The sequence below is a fragment of the Neopelma chrysocephalum genome, unplaced genomic scaffold (assembly GCF_003984885.1).
Source record: "Neopelma chrysocephalum unplaced genomic scaffold, ASM398488v2 Primary Assembly neopelma1_147, whole genome shotgun sequence".
NCBI lineage: Eukaryota > Metazoa > Chordata > Aves > Passeriformes > Pipridae > Neopelma > Neopelma chrysocephalum.
Genome location: NW_020897809.1, coordinates 3,193,827 through 3,216,516, shown reverse-complemented (window position 1 = coordinate 3,216,516; position 22,690 = coordinate 3,193,827). Strand labels below are relative to the sequence as shown.

Below are 22,690 nucleotides of genomic sequence, written 5' to 3'. Positions count from 1 at the left end.
TGGGCACCTCAGGGGTCCCTGCTCCTCCCTGGGGCCAGGAGGCAGGGGTCTCATTGCCCCACTGAGTATGTACAACCTACAAATAAATACCACCTCCCGTGGGAGGGGGGAGTGTATGTGTCTGTGCGTGTGTGTGTGCGTGGATGTGTATATATATATATATATATTTATTTATTTATAGATATTTTTAATATTAAAAGGGGGGAAAAATAGACCACTGTGCTAGCAAAGTCCCTGATGATGGTTTCATGTATGCCCATAGGCCTCTGGCTGGTGATTCCGGCGGTTTCGAGGCTTCTTCTGGTCCTGCTGCTCCTTGGCTTTGAGGCCAGCCAGTGGCTGCGGGGGGCTGGCAGCCGTGTGCCGCCAGTAGCCCTGGCAGTACTGGTCCAGGAGTCCCATTTCGGGCTGGGTGAGGAGCTGCAGCAGATCCTGGTAGCGGGGAGTGGGGGCACCCGGCAGGCCAGGAGGGGTCTCCGCCTGGACCAGCACGGCGTGGACGCCGCGGCTGCTGAGGACGCGGAGCTGCACCTTGGTCACCGTGTGCTTGAAGTTGTTCTCGGTGGCGGTGCAGGAGTAGAGGCCGCTGTCGCCGAGCTGGAGGGCGCGCAGCAGCAAGCCCTGCTCCGTCCGCAGCACCCGGCCCTCCACCCGCAGCTGGGGGACAGGGGGCACGGCTCAGCTGGCTGGCACATGGCACCCCCCGCACCCCCAGCACCCCCGGAGCAGCGCCCTGCCCTACCTCTTTCCGCCGGTCACTGTTGTCCTTCTGCAGCAGCCACTTGACGCTGGCCTGGGGCGAGCGGGGCTGGCACTCCAGGAAGGCAGTGCTGCCCTCCACCCCGTACTGCACGGCCTCCACTGCGTTCTTGTTGGCTGCAGGGGGCAGCCAGGTCATGCGTCTCCACACATCACTCCACACCAGTCTACACTCCTGCCCTGCCCGCTGACCCTCCAAGGGAGAGCTCCCATCCACCTCCAGCCACACACCTGCTGGGTGTCCGTCCATCCATCCATCCATCCATCCCCCTCATGTTCATCTTCCTCTGAAGTATCCACATACACCCATGCATTCATTTATGCACCCATCATTTGCAGTCATCCTTCTCTCCATTGTATCCATTCATCCATCCATCCACCCATTCAAATCTGTTCAGTCTCCTCCCCAACATACCCTCTATCCATCCATGTTCCACCCCCAATGTATTAATTTATCCATCCATGTTCATTCTACTCCCTAATGTATCCCATCCATCCATTCATCCACCAACACCATCTGTGTTCATCCTCATCCCAATGTATCCCATGTTTGTCTTCCTCCCCAATATATCTATCCACTCATCCACCCACCCACCCAACCATCCATGTATCTTCCCATATATCCACCCACAAAATCATCAACCCACCCCTGTGTCTCCCGCCTCCTGCCCTCAGCTTCCCCTCCCAGCTGCCCCTCATGCTGTGGGGCCGTGCCCCACACCTCACTCACCGTTGGAGTTGTAGCCACGGCACTGCCGGATGGGGTTGCCGTGCCTGACGTCCTGCCGCCGGCTCCGCCTGTGGGGAGGCAGGAGGTGAGAGGGGGAGCCTGTGGCTGAGGTGTCCCTCCCTGCTGCTGTCCCCCGGCCCCCCGTACCTCTTGGAGGAGGAGGAGTAGCGGGTGCAGGCGCTGCCGTCCCAGGCGCAGTAGGGGTCCCGCGCCAGGCAGCAATCAGCACAGGCCTCCCCGTACACGTCACAGCGGTGCAGAGCCAGGTGGGTCACGCCTACGGCCGAGGACACATACAGCTGTTGCTGTTGGGGACAGAGAGCACAGGGTGAGATGCTACCTCATCCCCACCCTGCAAGGACCCCTGTGAGTCTCCTGCTCCAGCACAGTGGTGATGCTGGGCAGTGCCGTGGCTGGGCCTGTGATGGGATCTGCCCACCCAGCCCCCTGCCATGGGCTGTAACTCACCCTCTTGGAGGAGATGGTCATCGTCTTGATGGGTGCTGGCACCTGGACAGGGCAGGAGTGAAGAAGATGGAGGGGTGACAGCCTGGACTGAAGCTGCAGCCCTGGGGTGGGTACCTCAGACCCACCACAGGCAGCTGGAGCAGGGGCAGGCAGGAGGAGATGTGAGGGGGCAGCAGGCAGGAGGGTCAATGCTTGGAGTCCCTCCAGAGCTGGCCAAGGGGTGATTACTGTCCCATGGGGCTTACTGATGTCCCAAAGGGCTGGCTGGTGTCCCAAGGGGCTGGTTGGCTGGGTCAAAAATACTCATCAGAGGGTGCAGGACAGGTCAGCCCTTACCTTGAACACCTCAATCTCTTCCAGCATTAGCTCCTCTGTCTCCATGTCATCCCGGGGGAGCACGATGACCTTCTGCACGGTGCCCCGATCTGCAAGACACCATGGTGCCCAGGGGCTCAGTGCCACCTCTGGGCACCTGTGCCCTCCCTGTCTGGGAGGTGGCATTCCTGCTGGGGCTGGGGTGGGAAGGATCCCCCAAGACCATCCCCATCTCTCTCCTACTGTGGCAGGTGACTGTGCCTGGGGTGCAGTGTACCAGCTCAGGTCACCACCTGTGGCTAGGGACTGGCACCACCCAGGGCAGTATGGGGACAGCAGCCAGGGAAGGACTACGATGGATCATGGGGGCTCTGGGATATGCGTTAAGAGAGGGGGAAGCACTGGGCTGGATGATGATGCGCCCAGGATGGGCACTAGGGTCTGGGAAGGACAGGGCTGGATGCCAGTGCTTCTAGGATGGGCAAGTGGGCAGGGGAGGTACAAGGCTGGATGATGGTGGGCTTAGCATGTAGGATAGGTGCTGGGGTCAGGAATAGGGTGAGGTTGGATGATGAGGCCCCTGGGATGGGCACCAGTACAGGTAGAGGATCAAGCTGGATCCCTAGAACGGGAGGTATCATGCTGGATCATTGACTTCAAGGATGGAAACCAGGCTAAAGGAAGGACCAGGTTGGGTGGTTTGGTCCATAGGATGGGCACCGGGGCAGGGGAAGGAGCAGGTCGGAGCATTGAGGAGGGGCAGGGATCTCGGGGGGGAGGGTGGTGTCAGCCCCTCACCCCACTCTATAGTGGTGGAGGGCACCGTGCCCTGGCCAGCCCTGGTGGTGCCCGTGCCCTCCGGGGCCGCGCCGGAGCATGCTGCATTCCCCGCGGTGCGCGGCGTGGGTACCTGTGCCCAGGAAAAGCACCTCATAGCGCCCGTCTGCCGCGTCCACCTGGTCCACGGCCACGGTGGTGAAGCGGTAGTTGACGTTGGTGCGGACCACCAGCGGCTGGCGGTGCGTGGGGTACACGGCGTGGTACATCAGCGGGTGTGAGCGCATGAAGTTGATCACTTCATCAGGGTAGTCCTTGGTCGACTTCATGGATGGGGTGAAGGTCCCCCCAGGGCACTGCGGCACAACCATATTCAGGCACAGTTCCGAGGGTTCCAGCTGCCTGTCAGGCACCAGTTCACCTCCCCATGGGTGCCCAGGGAGTACTTACGGTGCCCGGACGGGGATAGGGCATTTTGCCCGTGTAGGGCATCCACTGGTAGTTGGGTCCCTCCTTGTGTGCAAAGGGCCCGTTGAAGACCATGCGGATGTCAGCCATGGAGTAGACACACACGGCAGAGCCCTTGAAGACTGACCTGGGAGGAAGGATCTGCTGCCACCCTTCGGCTTGGTGCTGCCTGCCAGTGCGGCATCGCTGGGACGCCTGCCCACCCAGCTGAGACCCCTTCCTCTGCTGCACTGCGCCAGGAGGGTCAGCACTCACCCCGAAGCAGAGAACACGGCGTAGATAACAGGGTTCTTGGTGTCCTGAGTCTGCTGGATGAAGACGTCCTCTTGGGACAGAAAGATGGAGGTGTCACCATGGGGAAGGTGGGCAGGGGTGCCAGGGCATGGGGAGAGCAGCTACCCATGGGAAAATACGGTGAGGGGCAGCAAGGGTGTCCCCAGCCCTCCCCATGGTGATCCCCAAGCCTGCAGGGTTAGAGATGACTCCTGTCTCCCTTCTCGCCCACTCACGGAGCTCGTCGAAGTGCGTTTCAATTCCATCAGGTCCCGGCACGGAGCAGACAAGCCGGGCCTTCAGGAAGGTGCTCCACTTGTTCACAAGGCAGCAGTGACCCCCATCATCATTCTGCAACAGAGAAACCCCTGCGGTCAGCCCTGTGCATTCCCCTTCCCCCTTCCCTGCCTGCTCCCCTGCCTGCCTGTTGCTTGCTCCACCTACCAGGCAGATGCGCCCGATGCGGGAATAGACCCCAGGGCTCAGCGGGGCATCAGCTGACTTCTCTCGGAAGAAGAAGTAGAGCTTGTCATCGTTCCTCTCGCTGCTGTCAGGGATGAGCTGGGCACGAACGAAGGCTGGGTCTGGAAAGGCACGACACACCATACAGCATACCATGGCAGGATGTTGAGCCTCCCTCTTCTCCAGCATCATCCTGCTCCTGGAAAAGCACTGCTGTGGTCACAGGGTGAGAGCTGAAGAACTGGGTCTCTCTGGTGATCATCAGTGCACCAGGAGGGGCTTGGAGCATCCCTGAGGACCTGGGAGCATTCCCAAGGAACACAGGTTGAAGAGATCCATCAGCTCTACGAGCAGGGTGGTGGGAACCAGTCTTCCCCCCAGAAGGAAACAGACAGCATGGAAGCTTCTCAGGAAGCTTCTCCCTGCCATCCATCAGCCAGTGCCCAGCCTGTGCTGACAGCTCCCCCTCTTCGGGTTACTGCCCCGCCGGCTCCCTGGCCTGGCAGGATCATCCCATCTGCTCTCCTCTGTTTACTCAGCTGCCGTCCTGCGGGCAGGGGTGCTCCGAGAGGGGCAGGATGAGCGTTCGGGGTCACCGACTGCAGGCGACATGGTTGACATCTCAGCCCTGCAGAAACCCCTGCACGGACACCGGCAGAGCCAGTCCCACCGGCTGCTACCCAGCAAAGCTCCAGGCATGTCTGTCACTGCCCCACACAGCTATCCCTCTGCTCTTCTGCATCCATCCATCCATCCATCCATCCACCATCCATTTATCCATCATCCATCCATCATCATCCACCCATACATCTTCTGTCCATCCATCCGTCCATCTATCCATCAGTCATCAACTGTCAACCAACCATCCATCCATCCATCCACCCACCCACCCATCTGCCTGCCCATGCTGGTTGCTGTCTCTGTCTTGGCAGAAGGATGCAGTATGACACGACAGGTGCCATCTCTAGGGCTGGAGCCATGGGGTCCCCAGGGCACCTAGGTCAGCCGACACCTGAACTCACCGTTGAGCCAGCGGGAATTGTACTGGTCTGTCCTCATGGCCGTCTGCTTGCCCATGGTGCGGAAGATGGCTGCGTCCGTGCCCATGAAGTCAATGTACACACCAGCATAGAGCTCTTCATCTGCAGAGGGCAGAGATCAGCCAGGAATGACCCCCAGTCCCATCCACCCACCTTCTCCAACTGCCCCAGGCTTCATCCAGCCCCAGCCCCAGCTGGTAGTCACGGGGCAACCAAGAGCCACTGCCTGTGGTCATGCCAGAGAGCTCTGGAGGTTGGTACTAGCCTGTAACCAGGGATCCAACCTCTGCTGGGCCAGGTGCCCAAGGACTGGGCATCCTGGGTGCCCAGCCATCACTGTTGGGGCAGTAAGGGGTGGCAGGGGCAGGAATCTGACTCCTGGAGGGTATTTGGACAACACAGAAAGGTGGTGGAAGCAGCTGTTCCATCTTGCCTGCATGTTCCCTCTGCCCAGCGCTGGCAGCACCGGCCCCAGGGAGCCACAGGACTCACTTATTAACGCAGAGACGGTGTCTACTTTGGGGTCGTAGGAACACTTCCCCTTGCCTGACTCCAGCCTGTCTGGCTCCAGGTAGAAGATATAATCCTGGAGAGGTAAGCAAATAGAGGAGCTGATTAGACTTTCACCCCTCCCCGTGGCACCTTCCAAAGCCCACCAGGAGAGGCAGCCTCCTCTGGGATGGTGCCCAGCAGCGAGGATGGATATGGATGGACCACAGAAGGGGTCTGCAGGTCTCCTGGGAAGCTGAAGCCCCTGTGAGCGACTCCTCCAACAATGCTGGGTGCTTCTCCATGGCCTCCACCACTTGGAGACTTGGCTGAGCCCCCAGGCTGAAACAGGACATGCATTCTCCAGATCTTGAAAACATCCCCCTTTGGCTGCCTCTTCACTCCAGCTGGCTGTGCCGCACATCACTGCTTGGCCAGATCCAGGTCACCCAGTTCCAACAGCTTCAGCAAGCAGGGTTTGGCCTGTGGCATAGCTCAGCTGCCAGACCCACCATGCTCCTCTTGCCAGGACCCATTTTCCAGTGGTTTTCTTCACAGAGTGAGATGCCGTGTCTGCTCCATGGGATGTCTTCCCACTGTCACCTCTGCCTTCCCCATGGCCAGCCCTGGCACCATCACACATCCACAGCCAGGGGCGAGATTAACGCTGTCCCCAGAGACACACACAGAATCCTCCGCCGGTGCCAGCTGGGGGCAGGCAGGGTCAGGTTGGTCAGCCAGGTCACCCCTCACCCTGGCATAGGGACCACCTTAAGCTGAGATGAGGCAGCATCACAGGAGCATCCATGGGAAGCCTGGGCATGGGGGGGACCTTCAGCAACCAAATCGGGTTGGTGGAGCTGCCTGCTGGCCCTGTGCCCTGACTCTGGTGCAGGGGTGATGGACACGGTGACAGCTGCCCTCCAGCGAGAGGTCAGCAGGGTCCTGGCAGAGCCCCAGCTCTGGGAAGGGCAGGAGGGGTTGAGGAGCCAGGATCTCACCATGAGCATCTCCCACTGGAGGGTGTGCTCACACCAGCTCCTCCTCCTGGGACACCCAGCCCTGGAGATGGACACAGCCACGTTTCTGCCATCCCCATTGCTGCACTGTGCAGGCTGTGCCACTGTGACCATCACGAATGCCTCTGCCCAGTGCTGGCCCCGCTCTTGAGCTGGGCAAACCCCTCACAGGGACAACATGTCTCTCTCCAGTGCAGCCCGTGCCATGGCTGCACCATGTCACCCTCCCAGCTGGGCAACCCACGAGCCATCATGGTGCCAGCACTGCTGTTTGGCTTAACATGTCTTGAAATGCACTGGAGTTGCCGGGAAGGAGGTGCCGGCAGCCCCCAGGGAGCTCCTGCTGGGGCACACACCCTGTCCCCAGCACGGAGGGAGGAACTGTGGGGACCCGAGGGGGCTGAAATGGCAACGGTGCTTCCCTGAGCTGGCAGCAGGAGCTGTTCACAGCCAGGCAGATGCTCACTGTCAACATCACCCTCTGTCCCCCCGATCACCCCCGGGGCAGGGGAGCCCCAGGCTGCCATGGGGTGCCCACACCCCCTGTGCTCCCTGGCCCATGCACTGACCCATGTTAGTCCGGAGGGGAGAGGCTTGGGGGTGACACTGTCAGGGTGGGCTGGACGTTGGGGTGTTCCCAAAAGCCAGGATGCTGTCACCTCCTTGAGCCCACTTGCCTGGGAGAATGACACAAGTCCCTCACAGGGTAAGACAAAGCAGCTGTGATGTTTCTGTAGACCCTACCCAAACACCTTCTCCACATCACGTTGGCATCCTCCCCTGAATCATCCTGAGCCCAGTGGCTCTGCCAACACATGGTCCCACTTCTGAGGGACATAGCAAGCTGGAAGCTGGGCAAAGCTGGCGGTGGGCAGGGACCCACTATCCCTGACAGTGTCCCCCTTGGGAGGGATCCTACATGGACTGGAAGGAAGGAGTTAGTGAGAGAAGGAGAGCCGACGCCAGGCCGGTGGCCGGGAGATGCTGTGCTGAGAGGGAAGGGCATGACAGGGCTGCCCATGGCACAGGGCACCTGGACCGGGGGTTGGAAGCATGCCAGTGGGACGAAGGAGCCCGCGGCTCTGGCGTGCCCCTGGGGACAGGTGGGCACGGCTGCAGCGGGCTCCCAGACCGGTTCCCACCTTGCTTTGTGCTGGTCTCGGGCTGAGGGGGCTGTCGGTGGATCTGCTTTCCCGGCCTCCCGGCTGGCTCGGCGGAAACCCCTGGGGAAAAGGAGCAGGGCAGAGAGTTAGCGCTGGTGGGGGGAAGGACCCCCCAGGGCAGGGGCGAGCAAGGGACCCCAAGAGCTGGGGTGATGGATACCCATGGAGCAGCAGCACTGCAGTCCCCCTGGGTGATGCTTGTGGGGGTCCCTGAATGCTTCAGGCTGGGGTGGCCTCTGCTCTCTCCTGCAGCACTGAGGTGCCCTGGCATGGGGCAGGAGAGAGAGAAGAGGCAACTGCCCACAGGCAGCCAGGCTGGGCTCACACCTGGGGATGCAAAAATGGCACCTGCCACCCAGCTGGCAGCACCCTGTGCCAAGGAGCAATGCCCCAGTACCAAAGGTACTGGCACCAGGGGGTCACTGGAACCCCCGGTCCCTGCCACACTGCCGCTGGCTCTGCTGAAGGGACACATGCACCAGCACCCTGGGTCCTCCTCAAATGCTGCCACTGCCCAGCCTGGTCCCAGTCCAGTCCCAGTCCAACACTAATTTGGAGTGGCCTAAGCAGCATCCATCTCTCTCAGTGCCCATGCCAGGCTTGGGAGCACTGAGGCAGACATCCATCCTCCACATCCAGCGCCGTGATCCTCCCTCGGCTTGGGCTGGTGGCCCTCTCTCCAACCACAGGAAAGGACACAGCCTGGGACCTACCACCCCAGCACAGAGGTGACAGACACCTCACAGGGCTTAGGACTCCTGGGACACCTGTGTTGCTACTTGCAGAGACTGGCTCCCTCCTGGGGCTGAACTGAAAGTGCTCCTCTGTCTGCTGTGCATCTGGTCTGGTGGCATGCAGCTTCAATGCCACCCAATGCATATTGTGGTCCTTGGGGCTGGATGACATCCATTCCAGGACAACCCTGATATGGCCACATGTGCTGGCACAGCCCCTGACATGGTTCTTCCTGTACAATGCCAGTGTTGTGGTGTCAGACATCCTTGGAATCGGCGGTGAGGGGCTCAGAAGCCTGGCAGTGGGTGGCACAGTGGGTTGACATGTTCCTCGTCCTGGTGGAGATTCAGCAGTGGCTTCAGCCAGCAGGGCGGGAGGGCATGTCACATGGAAGCTGCCATCAGGTTCCAGACAGGGGTGCACAGTTCCAGTGCGAAGAGAAGTCCTCGGTCTGCAGAGATGGCTCGGCCCCACTCAGCAGCACAACACCGTTAGCCACGGTCACTCCCAGCCTGCCACTGCCCACCCAAGCCTCTGCCCCCCTCACCCCAGCACCAGCCGGCAGAGCTGAGCCCTCATGCACCCCGCTGCAGTCCCATGGTGGCTGTGCCAGCACCACCCTGCCCAGCACCAGCTCAGCACCCCATCCCTCCCACCCCTACCTGGGCTTTGCGCCCGCGGTTGACGAAGGCGCAGATGGGGTTGTAGGCACCGGTGCCACACACGTAGAGGTGTGTCCGGTTCCAGGGCTGGATCAGGCGGATGAAGTTGCCACACTCTCCCTGAGAAGCAGAGTAGAGGGTATCAACCCCAGCAAGGGGCCATAGGTTGGGGTGGGGTGATGGTTGGTGTGGGCATGTGATGTGGGCCATGAGATGGAATGTCATTGGATGCAATGTGACATGGAACAGCATGGATCAGGGGTTAGCATGGGCCACAAGGTGTCAAACCAGTGAGCCCAGCCCTGGCTGGAGGGAGGAAGCAGCATGGGGAGCTCAGTCTCCTACTCTCCCGGGAAGCTCTCCATGACTTGCATGGCTGGGACAGAGGGGGTGGCAGGACACTGTGACACTCTGGAGTGCCAACCCATTCCAGCACAGTTGCAGATGCTGTCACACTACAGGGGACCCAGGGGATGGCTTTTCCAGGGTAGGACACAAGGACATGAATCCCCCTTCAGTGCCCTCCACCAGCCCTCCTCAGCTACCAGAAGGGGGTTCATGATGGCCACTCACATTGCTGTTTTTGCCTGACAGGATGCACTCCTCAATCCTCTGCTGGGATGCGGGCCAGTGGATCTGCAGAGACACCAACTCAGGGGAGGCCAGGGCTCCCACCCAGCCCCATCAGCACCCACCACTTCCCCATCAGCACCAGTCGAGCCCATCATGCCCATCGAGCTCTTGCCCTGGCATCAAAAATGCCCCTCAGGTGCCTGGTTGTCCCTCTTCCACCTTTCCCCCCGCCCTGCGACAGCAGCTTACGATGAGGGGCTCGCGGTTGATGTCGTGCAGGTCCAGCGACAGGACATAGTCCTTGCTGCCCACGTACATGCGGTCGTGGTCCTCGTCCTTCAGCAGGATGCGGTAGTCGCTGGAGTTGAGGAGGAAGTTGAAGAAGTGCGCTGTGCCCGTCGCCTTCAGCTCTAGAAGGGAAAGCACCTCAGGGTCAGCACCCCAGGGACTCCCCTCTTCCCCAGTGCCATCCCTGCTCCTGAGTCCAAGCCTGGTCCCAGCTGCAGGAGGCTGAGTCTCGTGACAAGAAGTGCCCACCTCCCAGGCCGTGGTGCCCACCTTCCAGTCTCATGGTGCCTTCTTTCCCCTCCGTGAGCACCATGATGCTGTCACCTCTGTGCAGGACATGGGACAATGACAGAGATGCTCATGGTCAGTTGGGACAACCAAGACTGGCCAGGAGAGAGGGCAGCAGGACCTGGGCTCAGGAGACCCAGCACACCACAGCAGGGAGTGGAGTTCACCATCAAGATGGGGTAAGAGGTGGGGGTTCCCTGCCATGCCAGCCCAGGGACTAAACCCTCTGGCATCATCCTTCTCCTGCCCTGTGACCCCATGTCCGAGCCGAGCCTCTGGCTCCTAAGATGGGGGAGCTGGGACCCCAGGGAGCCAGCTCCTGGGGAGGGGATGAGCCTCTCCCCTACCCTGCACACCCCACCCCCCTTGGAAAGTTATTTTTAGCCTGAGTGTGGGAGCAAGGAGTGAAAGAGGATAATGAGGGTCATGAATATTCACAAGTGCAGTGAGGCAGCCAGATGGAAGGCAGAAGTGCTGCAGATGATGTGGGCCAGTGCCAAGAACCATGAGGCAGGGACCAGGACACGAGTGAGACAGAGAGCACGCTACCCTGACAGGACACTACCTGCCCTTGATATCACTCACCTTGCAGGTGTCACCCCCTTTTGATGCTACACCCAGATATCAGATGCCACCTCCATGGGATGACATCTGCTCTGGATGCCACTCCCTTCAGAGGTGCCATCCCTTTGGATGCCACCAACAACCATCTGATGCCACTCCAAGCCATCAGACACCATCCCCATAGGACATCATTTTACCCCTATGCTTCCCTTTGGAGGTGCCACTCTCTTTAGATTATACCAATAACCATTGGATGCCACCTCCTTGTGTTGCTACCTTCCTCTGAAGGCAACCCCTTTGGAACTGCCACTCCTTTTGGAGGTATAACCCCCTTTGGATGCCACCAAAAGCCATCAGATGACACTCCCATAGTACACTGGTCCAATGAGTATCCTCACCCTGTGGAGTTTGTCCCTTTGTGCAGGCACTGGGAGCTGGGAGCAGCCCTGGGGACCCCCCTTCCTGGGGAGGAACAGAGAAGGTCCTGCAGGTCAGAGTCAGGAAGGAGCCTGCTGGCTTCCAGGCAGGGCTGGGCAGGGCTCCAGTGGCCAGCTGCCATTCCCAGTGGGAGGCCAAGTGCCTGCAGATCTCCCTGACCTCCCAGCCTCACAGCGAACTGGCAACATCCCAGCAGTGTCCCCAGGGTCCCTGCTCATCCTGGGCACCCACTCTGTCCCACAGCTGGCAGTGGTGCTCCCCAGTCCCATGGTGGAGCCCACTCAGCGCTGCTCAGCTGTGGTGGTGAGGCCAATGCACTCCAGGCACCACAGGGTGGGAATGTGCTGGAGCAGGCTGTGGGAAACTGCATCATGGGACGAGATATCAACCTCCCCCAGCCTGGGGGTCTGCCCTTCTGCCAGGGCTGGATGGACAGGACAAGCACAGTGGGTATGAGGAGGGGCTGGCAGTTTGGGCTGCAGGCGGAGGGTCCACGGCAGAGGTGGGGTGGAACAGTGCCAAGGACAGAGGGCTGGGGAGCTGCTCAGCCACCCACGGCATGCTCCTCCTCCTGCCTGTCCCATCTGGGCTCCAGATGCTCCCTGTTACGGGTGCTGGCTCGCCTGCCACCCATGGTGTCCCCAGTCTGTCCTGTAGCCTTCCCTGCCTGTCCCACAGTGTCCCTGCCTGCCCCATGGCTCACTGGGTCTGGTGCCTGCCTGCCCCATGTCCTGCAGCTGTCCCACTGTGTGTGTACATGTGTGTGCCCCACAATGTGTGTGTGTGTGTGTGTGTGTGCGCGTCGGTGCTTCCCCCGGCAGGACACTGGTGTTGGTGGGGACTGGAGTTTGGGAGCCAGGAAAGGGCAGGGCAGCTCCAGCAGCGGGTGAGGTAGAGCAGAACAGCTCGTCCCCAGCTGCCGATGATGTAACTGCATGCCCAGCTATCCCAGTCAGGACAGAGACACCTGGAGCAGGCAGACAGGAATGGCAGTTAAACTGGGAAGGAGCCCCCACGACAGGACAGACCCCCATCCTCACTGCCTGGCCTGCGGATGCCATGTTCAACCTCCCAGGGGATGTGCTCCCATCCTCCCCCTCCTGGCCGGGACCCTGGGGCTGAGCCAGGCAATGCCAGGACACTGGTGGCAGAGGGTCCCATGACAGTGACAACTGTAAATATCTGATAGCCATTAGGATGGGCATCCCCAGGACTTGGCAGGTGACAAGGCCAGCAGCACAAAAGGCCCTGGCCCCCCGCCGGGGGCTCCATTCAGCCCCCCACGGCCCAGCGATCAGAGGGGGCACTCCCTAGGCAGGGTGGTGACAGATCCACTGCCCCGTAACGCCCTCTCCAAAGGCGATGGAGGGGCGGGCAAGCCCCTGCCCCAACCTCTGACCTTCCAAACCTCCATCCCCCTGCCCTCCCCGCCTAATCCCCTATCGCCACTGTGCTCCCAAACCTGCCCCCAGCAGCTGCGGGGTGTCCCGGGGCTGGAGAAGGGGCACCCCCAGGCTGGAGAAGCCGGTTCATTAGCTGATGCGCCCCGATGAGCATACACTCTCCTGCATCCACATTGCCAATCCTGGCACCAGCAGAGCTTCCCCGGCTGGCCGGGAGCCTAATCCCATTTTAATTGCCCAGCACCGGAGCCAGGAGCCGCTCAGGCATCACAGCCAGGGTGGCCTCCCTGGGGATCGTCCCCTCGCAGCATTCCGCAGAGCCCCCGGGACTCGCCTCCCCCAGAATCATTCTGTGGCCTTGGGCGTTGAGATTTAATTACCCTGCACCCTCAGGCGATGCTGGCGGTCAGGAGCCCGAGGGCTGGCAACAACGGGAAATACTTTTCTCTGCCCGCGGCACCACCGCCCCACTGCACGATCTGCGAAGCCAAATTCCCCCTGCAATGCCAAACTCGGGCTGCATTCCCAGCCCTGGCAGCTGCCCATGCTGCCATCCTTGCTGGCTGCCACCACCGGCCTCCACGGGCAGGGGTGAGCAGTCCCTACCCATCGCCCATTGGCGTGGAGACCCAAAGCAAAGGGGAGATTTGAGGGGTTCCCAATAAACCAAACACCCCCAAGGGCTTCTCACCCCACCCTAGCCCTCCAAATCCCCCTCGACCCCCCCAAACATCACAAGGGCACCAGCATGAAGAATTAAATGCCATTAGGACCTGAGCAGGGCACCTCCCCAGGTGCACCATCACTGCATTCCCCAAAACCAATTACAGGCGCTCTCACCTAATTAGATTCTAATTATGGGCTTGTAGCGCATTCAACATAATTAGCATGTAAATTACACGGCGTGTTTATATTCAATAACTGCTCTCCCCCCGCGGCTGGCGGAGCCAGCGCCTTTCGGGAGCCCTTTCTTTGCATGAGGGAGAATGAATTCACTCTAAATGCCGATGGAGAAGCCCAGCACTGATCCCAAGGGAGCCTGGCACAGCAGGGATAAATCCCATCTCCATCCTGCAGCGTTTTATCCCACAAATTTAGAAGCATGCCCCAAATTTTGATGATGTTCCTTGCTAATTTTTTCCCTACTTGAAAATTTGGGATGCAGTAGATGATGTAGTCAGAGGGGCAGGATAGGGAGCAATGCCAGGAGAGGGATGGGGGGCTGAACATGTCCCCTTGCGTGGTTAAAGCATTTGTTGTTATTGGGGCTGATCAAAGAGCTGGGTGGGTCGTCCGATGAAAGCAGAATTGCTTATTTGTTTGAGCGTCACTCCGCTACCCCTTGATGGGTTATTTATGATGTAATTAAGCTAATTACATGTAATAAGAGAGTTTCCGTGGCCCCCAGCCAAGCTCTTTTCCCATTTAACCGATTCACAGGTGGGAGGAAACCGAAGCTGCCTTGCAGGGGCTTGGGAGATGAAATGACTCTGGCTCCCGCTCGCTGCCTTCCACTCCCGATCATCTCCAGCCCCCCCGGAGCACCACCCCATGCCGGCACTCGTGGCAGGGGACAGGTGCTGCGGCCGCCCGGGTCAAATCCCTTGGGATGAAAGCGGTGCCGGCTGGGTGCTCCACGCAGCCATCGCTGCCCGGCCGGTTGGGTGCAAGCCAAAAAAAAAAAAAAAAAAGAAAAAAAAAAGAAAGAAAAACCAGATTTTTTCAGCCGAAACCGCTGATTCATCTCCCGGCCAGCCTGCCCCCAGCGCTGGTGGGTGGATGTGCCCCAGCGAGCAGCGCTGGCAGTGGGGAACCCCATCCCCACTGAGCATCACTCTGCAGTGGTGACCCCGAATCCCGGCTGGGAGCTGGGTCAGGGGATGCTCCAGCAGCAAGAAAACCTCTTCAGGAAAGAGCTTGGCTTCAGAAAAAAAGACTTTAATCCCCCCCAAAAGCAAAGAGTTGAGCCGAGGTGTCCCCACCCGCCAGCTTTTAGGCTTTTTTTGTTTAACTTTTGGACATTATTTCCTTCCGCAGCCCCTGAGGGCAGGGCACAGTGCCGGGCGGAAAGCGCTGCTGCTCCGGGCCCTCTGCTCTGTGCCCAAGCAGCACCAGAGTAGGGGGAACACCCATGCCAGGACCCCGAGAAGGGCCATGCTGCTCCATGAGCAGCGTTGTTAATTTGAGGGATAACTAGCTTATTAGATACAGGCTTGGGGGGATGAAATCACACAGGGTTTTTTTTGGGGGGAGGAGGGTTTAAGGAGCTTATGGAGCTTTGCAGCCGGAGCCAGGGAGCTCAGCCCCAGCAGCAGCAGCCGGTCCCAGCGGGTGGGGGAGCCCTGCCACAGCCCCCCACTGTCCCAGCCAAGGAAATCCTCTTAGGGGTCAAAGAGTTCAGCCCCATGTCCCTGCCCCCAGGGCGCGGGAAAGGGGACTGCGGCATCCCCCTGACCTTTGTGGGGTCTGAGGAGCAGTGTGGGGATCCAGCACACCCCCAAACTCATGCCAGGGTGGGGACCGACAGTGCCAGCACTGCCCGGCACGTTCCCAGGACTGGCTGTCCCCAAGCCCTTGGCCCTTCCTGCACCCCCGTGCCCCCCCATGTTTATTCCATCCTGTTGTCGCCAAGTGGTGCCCACAGCTGCGGCAGCTTAGGAGGGCGCCTGGGCGGCCCAGGGACACAGTCCCCTGTCCGGGCTCCTCTCCAGCCATCTGCCACCCCCTGGCCTGGATCAAGAATGCTGATATCCCCTGGCCACCAGCAGAGATGCCAGCAGGGTGAGGGGGGAAACTGAGGCACGAGGCAGGCAGGAGAGAGGGCATACATGCAGCTGGCAGCGGAGCCAAGAGGGGACTCCATGTTTGATTTATTCTTTCTAAAGTGATTTTTTCCCCTCGCAGGAACTGCCCTGCCTCTCACCCAGCCCCTCCCTGCCAGGGCTGCCCCTGCTGGACTTGGGCCACAGATTTTCCGAGAGGTGCCAGCACGGCTGTTCCCCTCACCGTGGGGAGCGGCTCCTGTTTTGAAGCCCCACGGAGAGCTCTGACCTCGACGGCTTCCCACAGCGATGCGGGGTGAGAGCCCACCCTTCCTTCCCGCACGCTTTTCCCACGCCGGACAGGGAGCAGGACATGGAGGGATGAATCACCATCATCATCACCTCCTGCATCCTCGTGGGGAACAGGCCAGCCTCTCCGGTGCCTGAGCCCCCGGCCCGGAGGAAGGCCCAGAGGAGAGGGGGCCGCAGGATGTGTACGGGAATGGGGGGGGGGAATTTCTAGCAAGGAGATGATTAAAAATATCCACCCTATTTCTGGCCAGCACTGGGCTGGGATCTGGGAAGAGCTGTTGGCAAAAGGGAGCTGTGCCGGAGCCGCTCCCAGCACTGTTCTTTCCATGCCGGTCACCTTCCTCCTGCCGACACACGGACAGGAAAGCCTTGAGAGGAGGACAGACGTAAGGACATCATGGGGGTGACGGGATGGGGGGAGGACCGGGGGATGACCCTGCCCAGCCCATCAGGGCACAGGAGCTTGGCTCCCACCCCTTCCCTATCGCTTTGGTATTTTATGTATGTATTTTTTTTAACGCACTCAGAGACGCCGGGGCTCCGTGGAGGATGACGCAGGCCCCGGGGAGCTGCGACAAACCTCTGGCGCGCGATAACAAGCAAAGGCAAACAAACCCAGAGACGCTCCCGGGGCTGGCAGGGCTCCAGGCAGCGTGGCTGCTGAGGCACGGCACTGGGGGACACACACGGGGACATGGCGGCCCCTTCCCCAGCACTCCGCTGCGCTTATGGCCACCTTGACCCCTCAGTGCAGTGCCTTGGCACAGGGATGTTTTAGCCAGAGGGATGTTGGTGGTGGGGACCCTGCACCCCAAACCCAGCAGCATCCCTCCAGCTGTGCCCACACCAATGGCCTCCAGGTTCCCTGTGGCACCACAGCCATGTCCCTGATGGCAAAGTCCAGCCCAGCTCATCACAGCAGTGTCCCCCAGCCCAGACCCATCACAGCCAGCCCCACTGCATGCATCTGTCCTGGGGGACTTGGGGCCAAGGATGTGGGTACCAGCCCTGGCTCCCCAGGCAAGAGGAGGGGCTGGACCCTCCAGGATGTGCCACTGCCATCCCACATCTCATGGTCCCATGACTTTAGGGAGGCTGCGGACAGATTATTAACTCGGGATGCTGCTCACTGACGGTTCAGTGTGTGGACTCCAGCTGGCCCTTGAGGAAGACCCCAGGATAATTCTCTGCTGCCACCACTGCTGCAAGAATGCAGGCAGGGAAGAGGTGAGTGGCACCCCTTCCCAATCCTGATGTGCTTGGATCCAGCATGCCACTGGCATTTTTTCTCTGTGTGCCAGTGCAAACCAGTCCTTCTCCCACTGCAAATCCCCTCTCTGGGCAGCAAGGGCAAGGGGAGCTCTGCCAGACCTCCTCAGACAGGAAGGAGTGGAGAACCTGACACAGGCACTTGGGTGATGCTCCCAGGTCCCCTGAGCACAGCCAGGGGCCCTTGCTCCAGCCAACCGGGGCGAAAAAATACCAAGTCCAAACCAGCCCCCAACAGGCAGCACAGCAAGCCTAACCATGTCTATCTGGAATTATGCTTCCTCCTGGGACACACCGTGGCAGTGGGCACCAGGTCCAACTGGGGCTTCACTGGAGCCTCCCCTCCCTGCAACACAACTGTGAGGAAGAGATGCTCTGAGCCAGGGTGGGGAGGCATCCCTACAGCAGCCAAAGTGCCCCAGCAGCCCCCAAAATCCTCAGAAAACACCTTTCTGAGAGGAAAGCTGTGCCTGCCTCTGGGGAGGAACTGCTCACTGCTTTCCAGCCTGGACTTGTCCCCAGACTCCTCATACCAGCCATTTTTCCTGCCGAGACCAGACCGTAACACCCTCAGCCAGCCCTGCCTTGCCGTGTTTGCCGCCAGCCCCCCGGCCCCTCCTGCCCTGGGCTCACTGTCGGTTCTGCCACCACATCCTGGGCTCGCTGGTTGGGTTCGTGACTGGGGGGCAAAGACACGGTGGGACAGCACAGCAGGGGCACAGGCAGCACAAGCAGCACAGCCCCAGCTCTCCCAAGGACCCGAAGGGGAGGCAGACACGAGACTCCTCGTGTCTGTCACCTCCTGACATGCATCCAAGCAGACAAACCCCCAGCAGGGACAATTTCCATTCTGCTCCTCGAGGTTTGCAGCCCTTGGACTTGTCTCATTGGCCCCAGCCCACCCCACTCAGCATCCACAAAGCAGGAGCTCAGGATAAACCCCTTCACCAATGTGCACCCCAAAGCTGACCCAGGGGTCCCCCCACAGCTCCTGGAGTTGGTGGATGGGCTGAGCAGCCCCGGTACCAAAAGGGTTAAGCACCTTCCCCCCACCCGGCACCCTCCCCTCCTGCCTCTCCCGGCTCCCTGCCAGCTCCCAGGCATTAATACCAGTTGGGGGGGTCGGGGCGGCGTCAAGCTGCTGTCTGGAATCGGGGTGCCGCTGGGAGGGGGCTTCCTGCACCTCAGCATCCAGTTTTGCCAGATGGAGAGAGCTACCCACCCACTAGGGGAAGCATGTTGGAACCAGGCAGGCTATCAGCCCTCCCAGACTGTGTGTGCTGGTGCAGACTGGGAGCTCAGCCACACCTGAATATGGATTCCCATGGAGATTTCTGGGGATGCAGCTTGCTGATGCCCCCTGAGTGAGGAGAAGAGGAGGGGGAGCAGCCTGCACTGGACTGCCCCTGGTTTCCTTCATCTTGGTGTCCCACCCTGCCCCCCAACTCCCACCACCAGGCTCTTACCTTTGAAGGAGAGCTGGACCCTGGGAGTAGCCAAGCTGTGGTCCTTAGGGTGGGCAGCCCGCCAGCCCAGAGTCAGCAGGGTGGCCCAGAGGAGGACGCCGACCACGGGCATGGTGGGCACGCACCTGGGCGCTGAGATCGAGGGGAGTCCGGGGGGGCTGAGCCTGCCAAGGACGGCACATGGGGGAGGGATGTCAGTTCACTGCACCCACCACCCCCCGAGGGGTACAAGCCCCACATCTCCCCATCCCGCTCTCCATCATCCGCTGGCAGGCAGCATCCTCTGGGAAGGGCTGGCAGTCAGCCCGGGGGGGCTGAACTCCACTCTGCAGGCTGGGGAGTGGGGGGCAGGAATTGGGAAGGGGGGAGGCCCAGCCTCACCTCCTTGGGTGCCCAGCCAAGCACGCAGGGCGAGGCGAGCGCAGCCAGAACTGCTGCAGCACGCTCCTCCACCCAAGCCAGTGAGCCTTGCCCAGGTGAGGAGCATCCCTCCATCCCTCCTCAACCCCCCCCTCGGCTGCAGCATCCCCCTCCCCAGAGGGGTCCCACTCCCAGCCCTCCCCACTTCTCCCAGCCCCCAGCAAAGCTACAGCAAGCAGAGCTGGGATCAAATCTTTCCAACATGAAGGAAATCTGGACTTCATTATTCCAAGAACGTACAAAAAAAAAAAAAGGGGATTTTTTTTTTTCATAAATAAAAGAGGAAGAAAAAGAAGAGGAAAAAAAAGCCCTGCCTGTGTGCCAGGCAGCTGGACTCCCTGGGGCTCCAGCACTGAGTGGAGTCCGCCAAGCTGCCTCCAGCAAGCCACACATGCACCCCGGCACGGCATGGTGCGCAGTGCCCCCCGCGTGCCCCGCTGCCCCTCCTGGAGGGACCATCCCCTGGGCCAGCCCCCTCACCCGAGGCAGTACCTTCCTGAGGGTCCACAGGATGCCCAGGGCAGGATTTGAGAGGAGGCCCGTGGTGGGAAGCCCCCCCGTGTCCCCAGGTAGCTGCACGCTTGGGTGGGATGTGCTGTGCCACGATACCGGGTGGGCTCGGGCATGCGAGGAATGTCCGGCCAGCCCAGCCAAAGGGGCTCTGCGCTGTGGCGTTAGGGGTTCCCCACCACATCACTCCCACAGGGCCATGCCCTCCAGGGATCTGCCACTGCACAGCGCCACGGGGGACAGGCACACCCAAAGCCAGGCGGATGGCTGGGAACCCTCCGGGGCACCCCGGAGAGGGATGCTGGGTTGCAAGAGAGGCAATCCCGCACCCCACCCGGGTGGTCTGGCCGGTGTCTCCTGGAGTGCACAGCACCCGTGCTGCCAGCCGTGAGTGGGACAAGGGCAGAAGCACTGTCACCAGCGGCAGGGCAAGACCCCGAGCACGGCGGCACTGCCGTTCCCTGGGGCTTCATATTTTTTTTCTCCTTCTTGCCTTTGGGGTCAGTAAATATTTCAATTTGCTCCTCTGCCCCCGAGCACACCCAGCTCTGCTCCATTGTACTGGCATTCGATTCCCTTTCAGGCTGCCTTCCCCCTTCTCCCACCCATTCCCGGGCTCTGCCCTTCCCATCAGCGCCGGGCCGGGACAGCCTGCACCCCCAGTTCCTCCACCAGCCAAAACTCCAGTTGGTTGCAGTTAAATAACCCCCCTCCATCCAAACCTCCCCCCTCTCCCCGGCAGCTTTAGGAAATAATTCTGGCAAATCCCACTATTGCATTTGGATGGAGCGGCGTACGCGTCAGAGACAGGGAGCGAGATGGCAAACAAAGGAAAAGAGGGAGAGGAGGGGAGCGCAGCAAGCGCAGGGCGAGGAGGGGGGAAAGGGACGGCGGTGAGTGGGGGGCACCCAGGCCCGGCCGGGAAAGGCAAATTCCAAGGAAGCAAAAAGGGAAACGGGCCATTGGAGTGCACCTTGGCCAGGAAATCTCCATTTCCAGGGTCATCTGCACTCCGGGGAAACTGAGAACTCCAGGGGAGAGCGGCTACATTCCTGCCCCCCAGCCCCCGGGCTGTCTGGGCTTGGAGGGGGTTTTTTGGCAATTAAAGTTTGGCCATTGCTGGTGCCGCCGCAGGAAGATCGAAATCCTTCTCGGCTTTATCCCCCCTCCCCAGGCTGGTCAATGCAGCGCCGCCGAGTCCAGGCAATTAGGGAAAGGTTTTTTCGGCTGGAATAGGGGCTCCTTTGGGGGATCGAACCCCCAAAGAGGGCTGAGGGGATGCCTCGGGAATGCCCCCGGGGTGCCCGGGGGGGGGGCGAGGGGTAGGGCTGCCTGCACGCCTGGTCCCCGTGGGCTCGGGAGAGAGCAGGAAACATTTTGGGAGGGAAAAGCAATAGAGGCAGGATAGGCAGCGGGAGGGGAGCCTGGCCCACCTCCGGCCGCGGCGCGCGATGCCACCAGCGGGAAGGGGGGAAAAATAGGTAATAAAACAACGGAATACAATATAATAATGCTAAATGTCCAGTGCGGCCCCGCGCACCCGGGAAATAACTTTGCACAACTTCGCGCTCCGGCACGACTGGCCTGTCCTGTTCCCAGGGAGCGCCGACTGTCCCCTGCGCCCCTCGCCCGGGCGCCCTCCGCGCACCCCCAGCCCGCCGGGGCTCGGCGTTCCATCTCGGCGGGCTCTGGCAGCCTGCTCGGCGGTGCCGGGCGTTCTCCGGGGTATGTGTTTGTGTCCCGGCACCCCCTCACGGGCACCCCTCGCCGCCGAGCCCTGCCGCAGCCCCCCTGCCCCGGGGGCTCCCTGCTAGCCCCCGTCCCCTTGGACAGTCCCCTCGCTCCGAGCGGGACCGGGCTGCGCTGCCGCGGCTGCCGGGAGCGGGGGTACCAGCACGGATCCCCCACCCCGGTACTACTCCTCTGCGAGGCGGGCAGCGCGGGGGCTCCACAGCACCCGGTGCCGCCGCCAGCGCGGGGCTGGGGTCCCGGCACCGCACCGCCGGCACCAGCCCGCGCCCCACCTGCCCACTTCACCGGCAAGTTGCGGCGTGGGGTGGTGGCGGTGGTGGGATGAGAGACCGACCCACAGACACGCGAGTTCCGAGCGGAGGAAAGTTTCTCCCGGGGCGCCCCCCGCGCCGGGCACCCGCCCCGCCGCCCGGCGAGGCTCTTACCTCCGCGGGGGTCCCGGCGGCGGCTGCGGGGGTGCGGAGGGCGGCGGGGCTCAGCGCCGCGCCGGGGTCCCGCGGCCCCCCGCCATCTCTCGGCCGCGACTGCCGCCGCGGCCCCGGCCCGTGAGCGGCGGGCGGGGCGGGGCGGGCACCGGGCGGGGCCCGGCCCCCACTGGGCCCCGTTGCGGGGCGCCGCGGGGGGCGTCCTTTGCATGGGCACGCCCTCCAGTAACGCCCCTCCCTGCCCCGGGCCGCAGGTTCGAGCCCCGGCGCCGCCCCCGCCTCTCACCTCCGGCTCCGGCCCTTTGTTGCGGGGTGCAGGCGGTGCCCCCCGTGCCGTGCCAGCCCGCCGGCGGATCGCTTTTACCTCTGCGACACACCGCCCTCCCGCCGGTCCCGGGAAGGAGGCGGATAAATAAGTGCCGTCCCTCCTTTGTCTGCCGCGGCGGGGGGCGGCCCGGGGCGGCGGGGGGCTGCGGGGAGCCGAGCCCCGGCGAGTCGGCGGCTTTGTGAGAGCTCCGGCGAGAAACCGTCTCTCACACACGGTATCTCCAAAGGCTGTGAGTGGGGCGCCGTCCCTGGCCCCACCTTGCTCGTTCTGCAACCCCCCACTCCGGGTACCCCCACCGGTGACACCCGTCCCACTCTGGTTCCTCGGGTCGCAGGCAGGTGACCTCTTCCCTGCTCTGGTCCTCCGGCATCCCACCACCTCGGGATGTGCTGGCACCTGGGTGATCCCAGCTGTGCCCTGGCATCGCTTTACTCCAGGATCTGCTGGCCCCTGGGGTATTCTCCCCCGGGACCATTCTCCCCCTGCACTGGCTGATCCCTGCCCAGCACCATTCTCCCTGCACACCACTGTA

General features: G+C 61.5%; 1 protein-coding gene across 3 annotated transcripts in view; it reads right to left on the bottom strand.

Annotated features, from left to right (window-relative positions):
- LOC113975833 (semaphorin-3F-like) overlaps positions 1 to 21,871 on the bottom strand; it is a 31,554-nt gene extending 9,683 nt beyond the window's left edge. Inside the window, exons 1-19 of one of the 3 annotated variants that reach the window (XM_027700344.1) lie at positions 21,831 to 21,871; positions 18,724 to 18,887; positions 10,183 to 10,343; positions 9,934 to 9,996; positions 9,361 to 9,480; positions 7,943 to 8,023; positions 5,785 to 5,878; positions 5,275 to 5,394; positions 4,235 to 4,374; positions 4,027 to 4,141; positions 3,773 to 3,842; positions 3,500 to 3,644; positions 3,183 to 3,405; positions 2,294 to 2,382; positions 1,958 to 1,999; positions 1,637 to 1,794; positions 1,490 to 1,557; positions 743 to 876; positions 216 to 657 (exon numbers count right to left, since the gene is read on the bottom strand). In XM_027700344.1, the coding sequence (XP_027556145.1) occupies positions 247 to 657; positions 743 to 876; positions 1,490 to 1,557; positions 1,637 to 1,794; positions 1,958 to 1,999; positions 2,294 to 2,382; positions 3,183 to 3,405; positions 3,500 to 3,644; positions 3,773 to 3,842; positions 4,027 to 4,141; positions 4,235 to 4,374; positions 5,275 to 5,394; positions 5,785 to 5,878; positions 7,943 to 8,023; positions 9,361 to 9,480; positions 9,934 to 9,996; positions 10,183 to 10,343; positions 18,724 to 18,835 (2,346 nt within the window). In that variant the 5' untranslated portion in view covers positions 18,836 to 18,887; positions 21,831 to 21,871 and the 3' untranslated portion in view covers positions 216 to 246. Of the gene's footprint in view, positions 1 to 174; positions 658 to 742; positions 877 to 1,489; positions 1,558 to 1,636; positions 1,795 to 1,957; positions 2,000 to 2,293; positions 2,383 to 3,182; positions 3,406 to 3,499; positions 3,645 to 3,772; positions 3,843 to 4,026; positions 4,142 to 4,234; positions 4,375 to 5,274; positions 5,395 to 5,784; positions 5,879 to 7,942; positions 8,024 to 9,360; positions 9,481 to 9,933; positions 9,997 to 10,182; positions 10,344 to 18,723; positions 18,888 to 21,830 lie in introns of those variants that run through there. The other 2 variants (XM_027700343.1, XM_027700346.1) reach the window with 2 other exon arrangements.
- Positions 21,872 to 22,690: the final 819 nt, after the last annotated feature.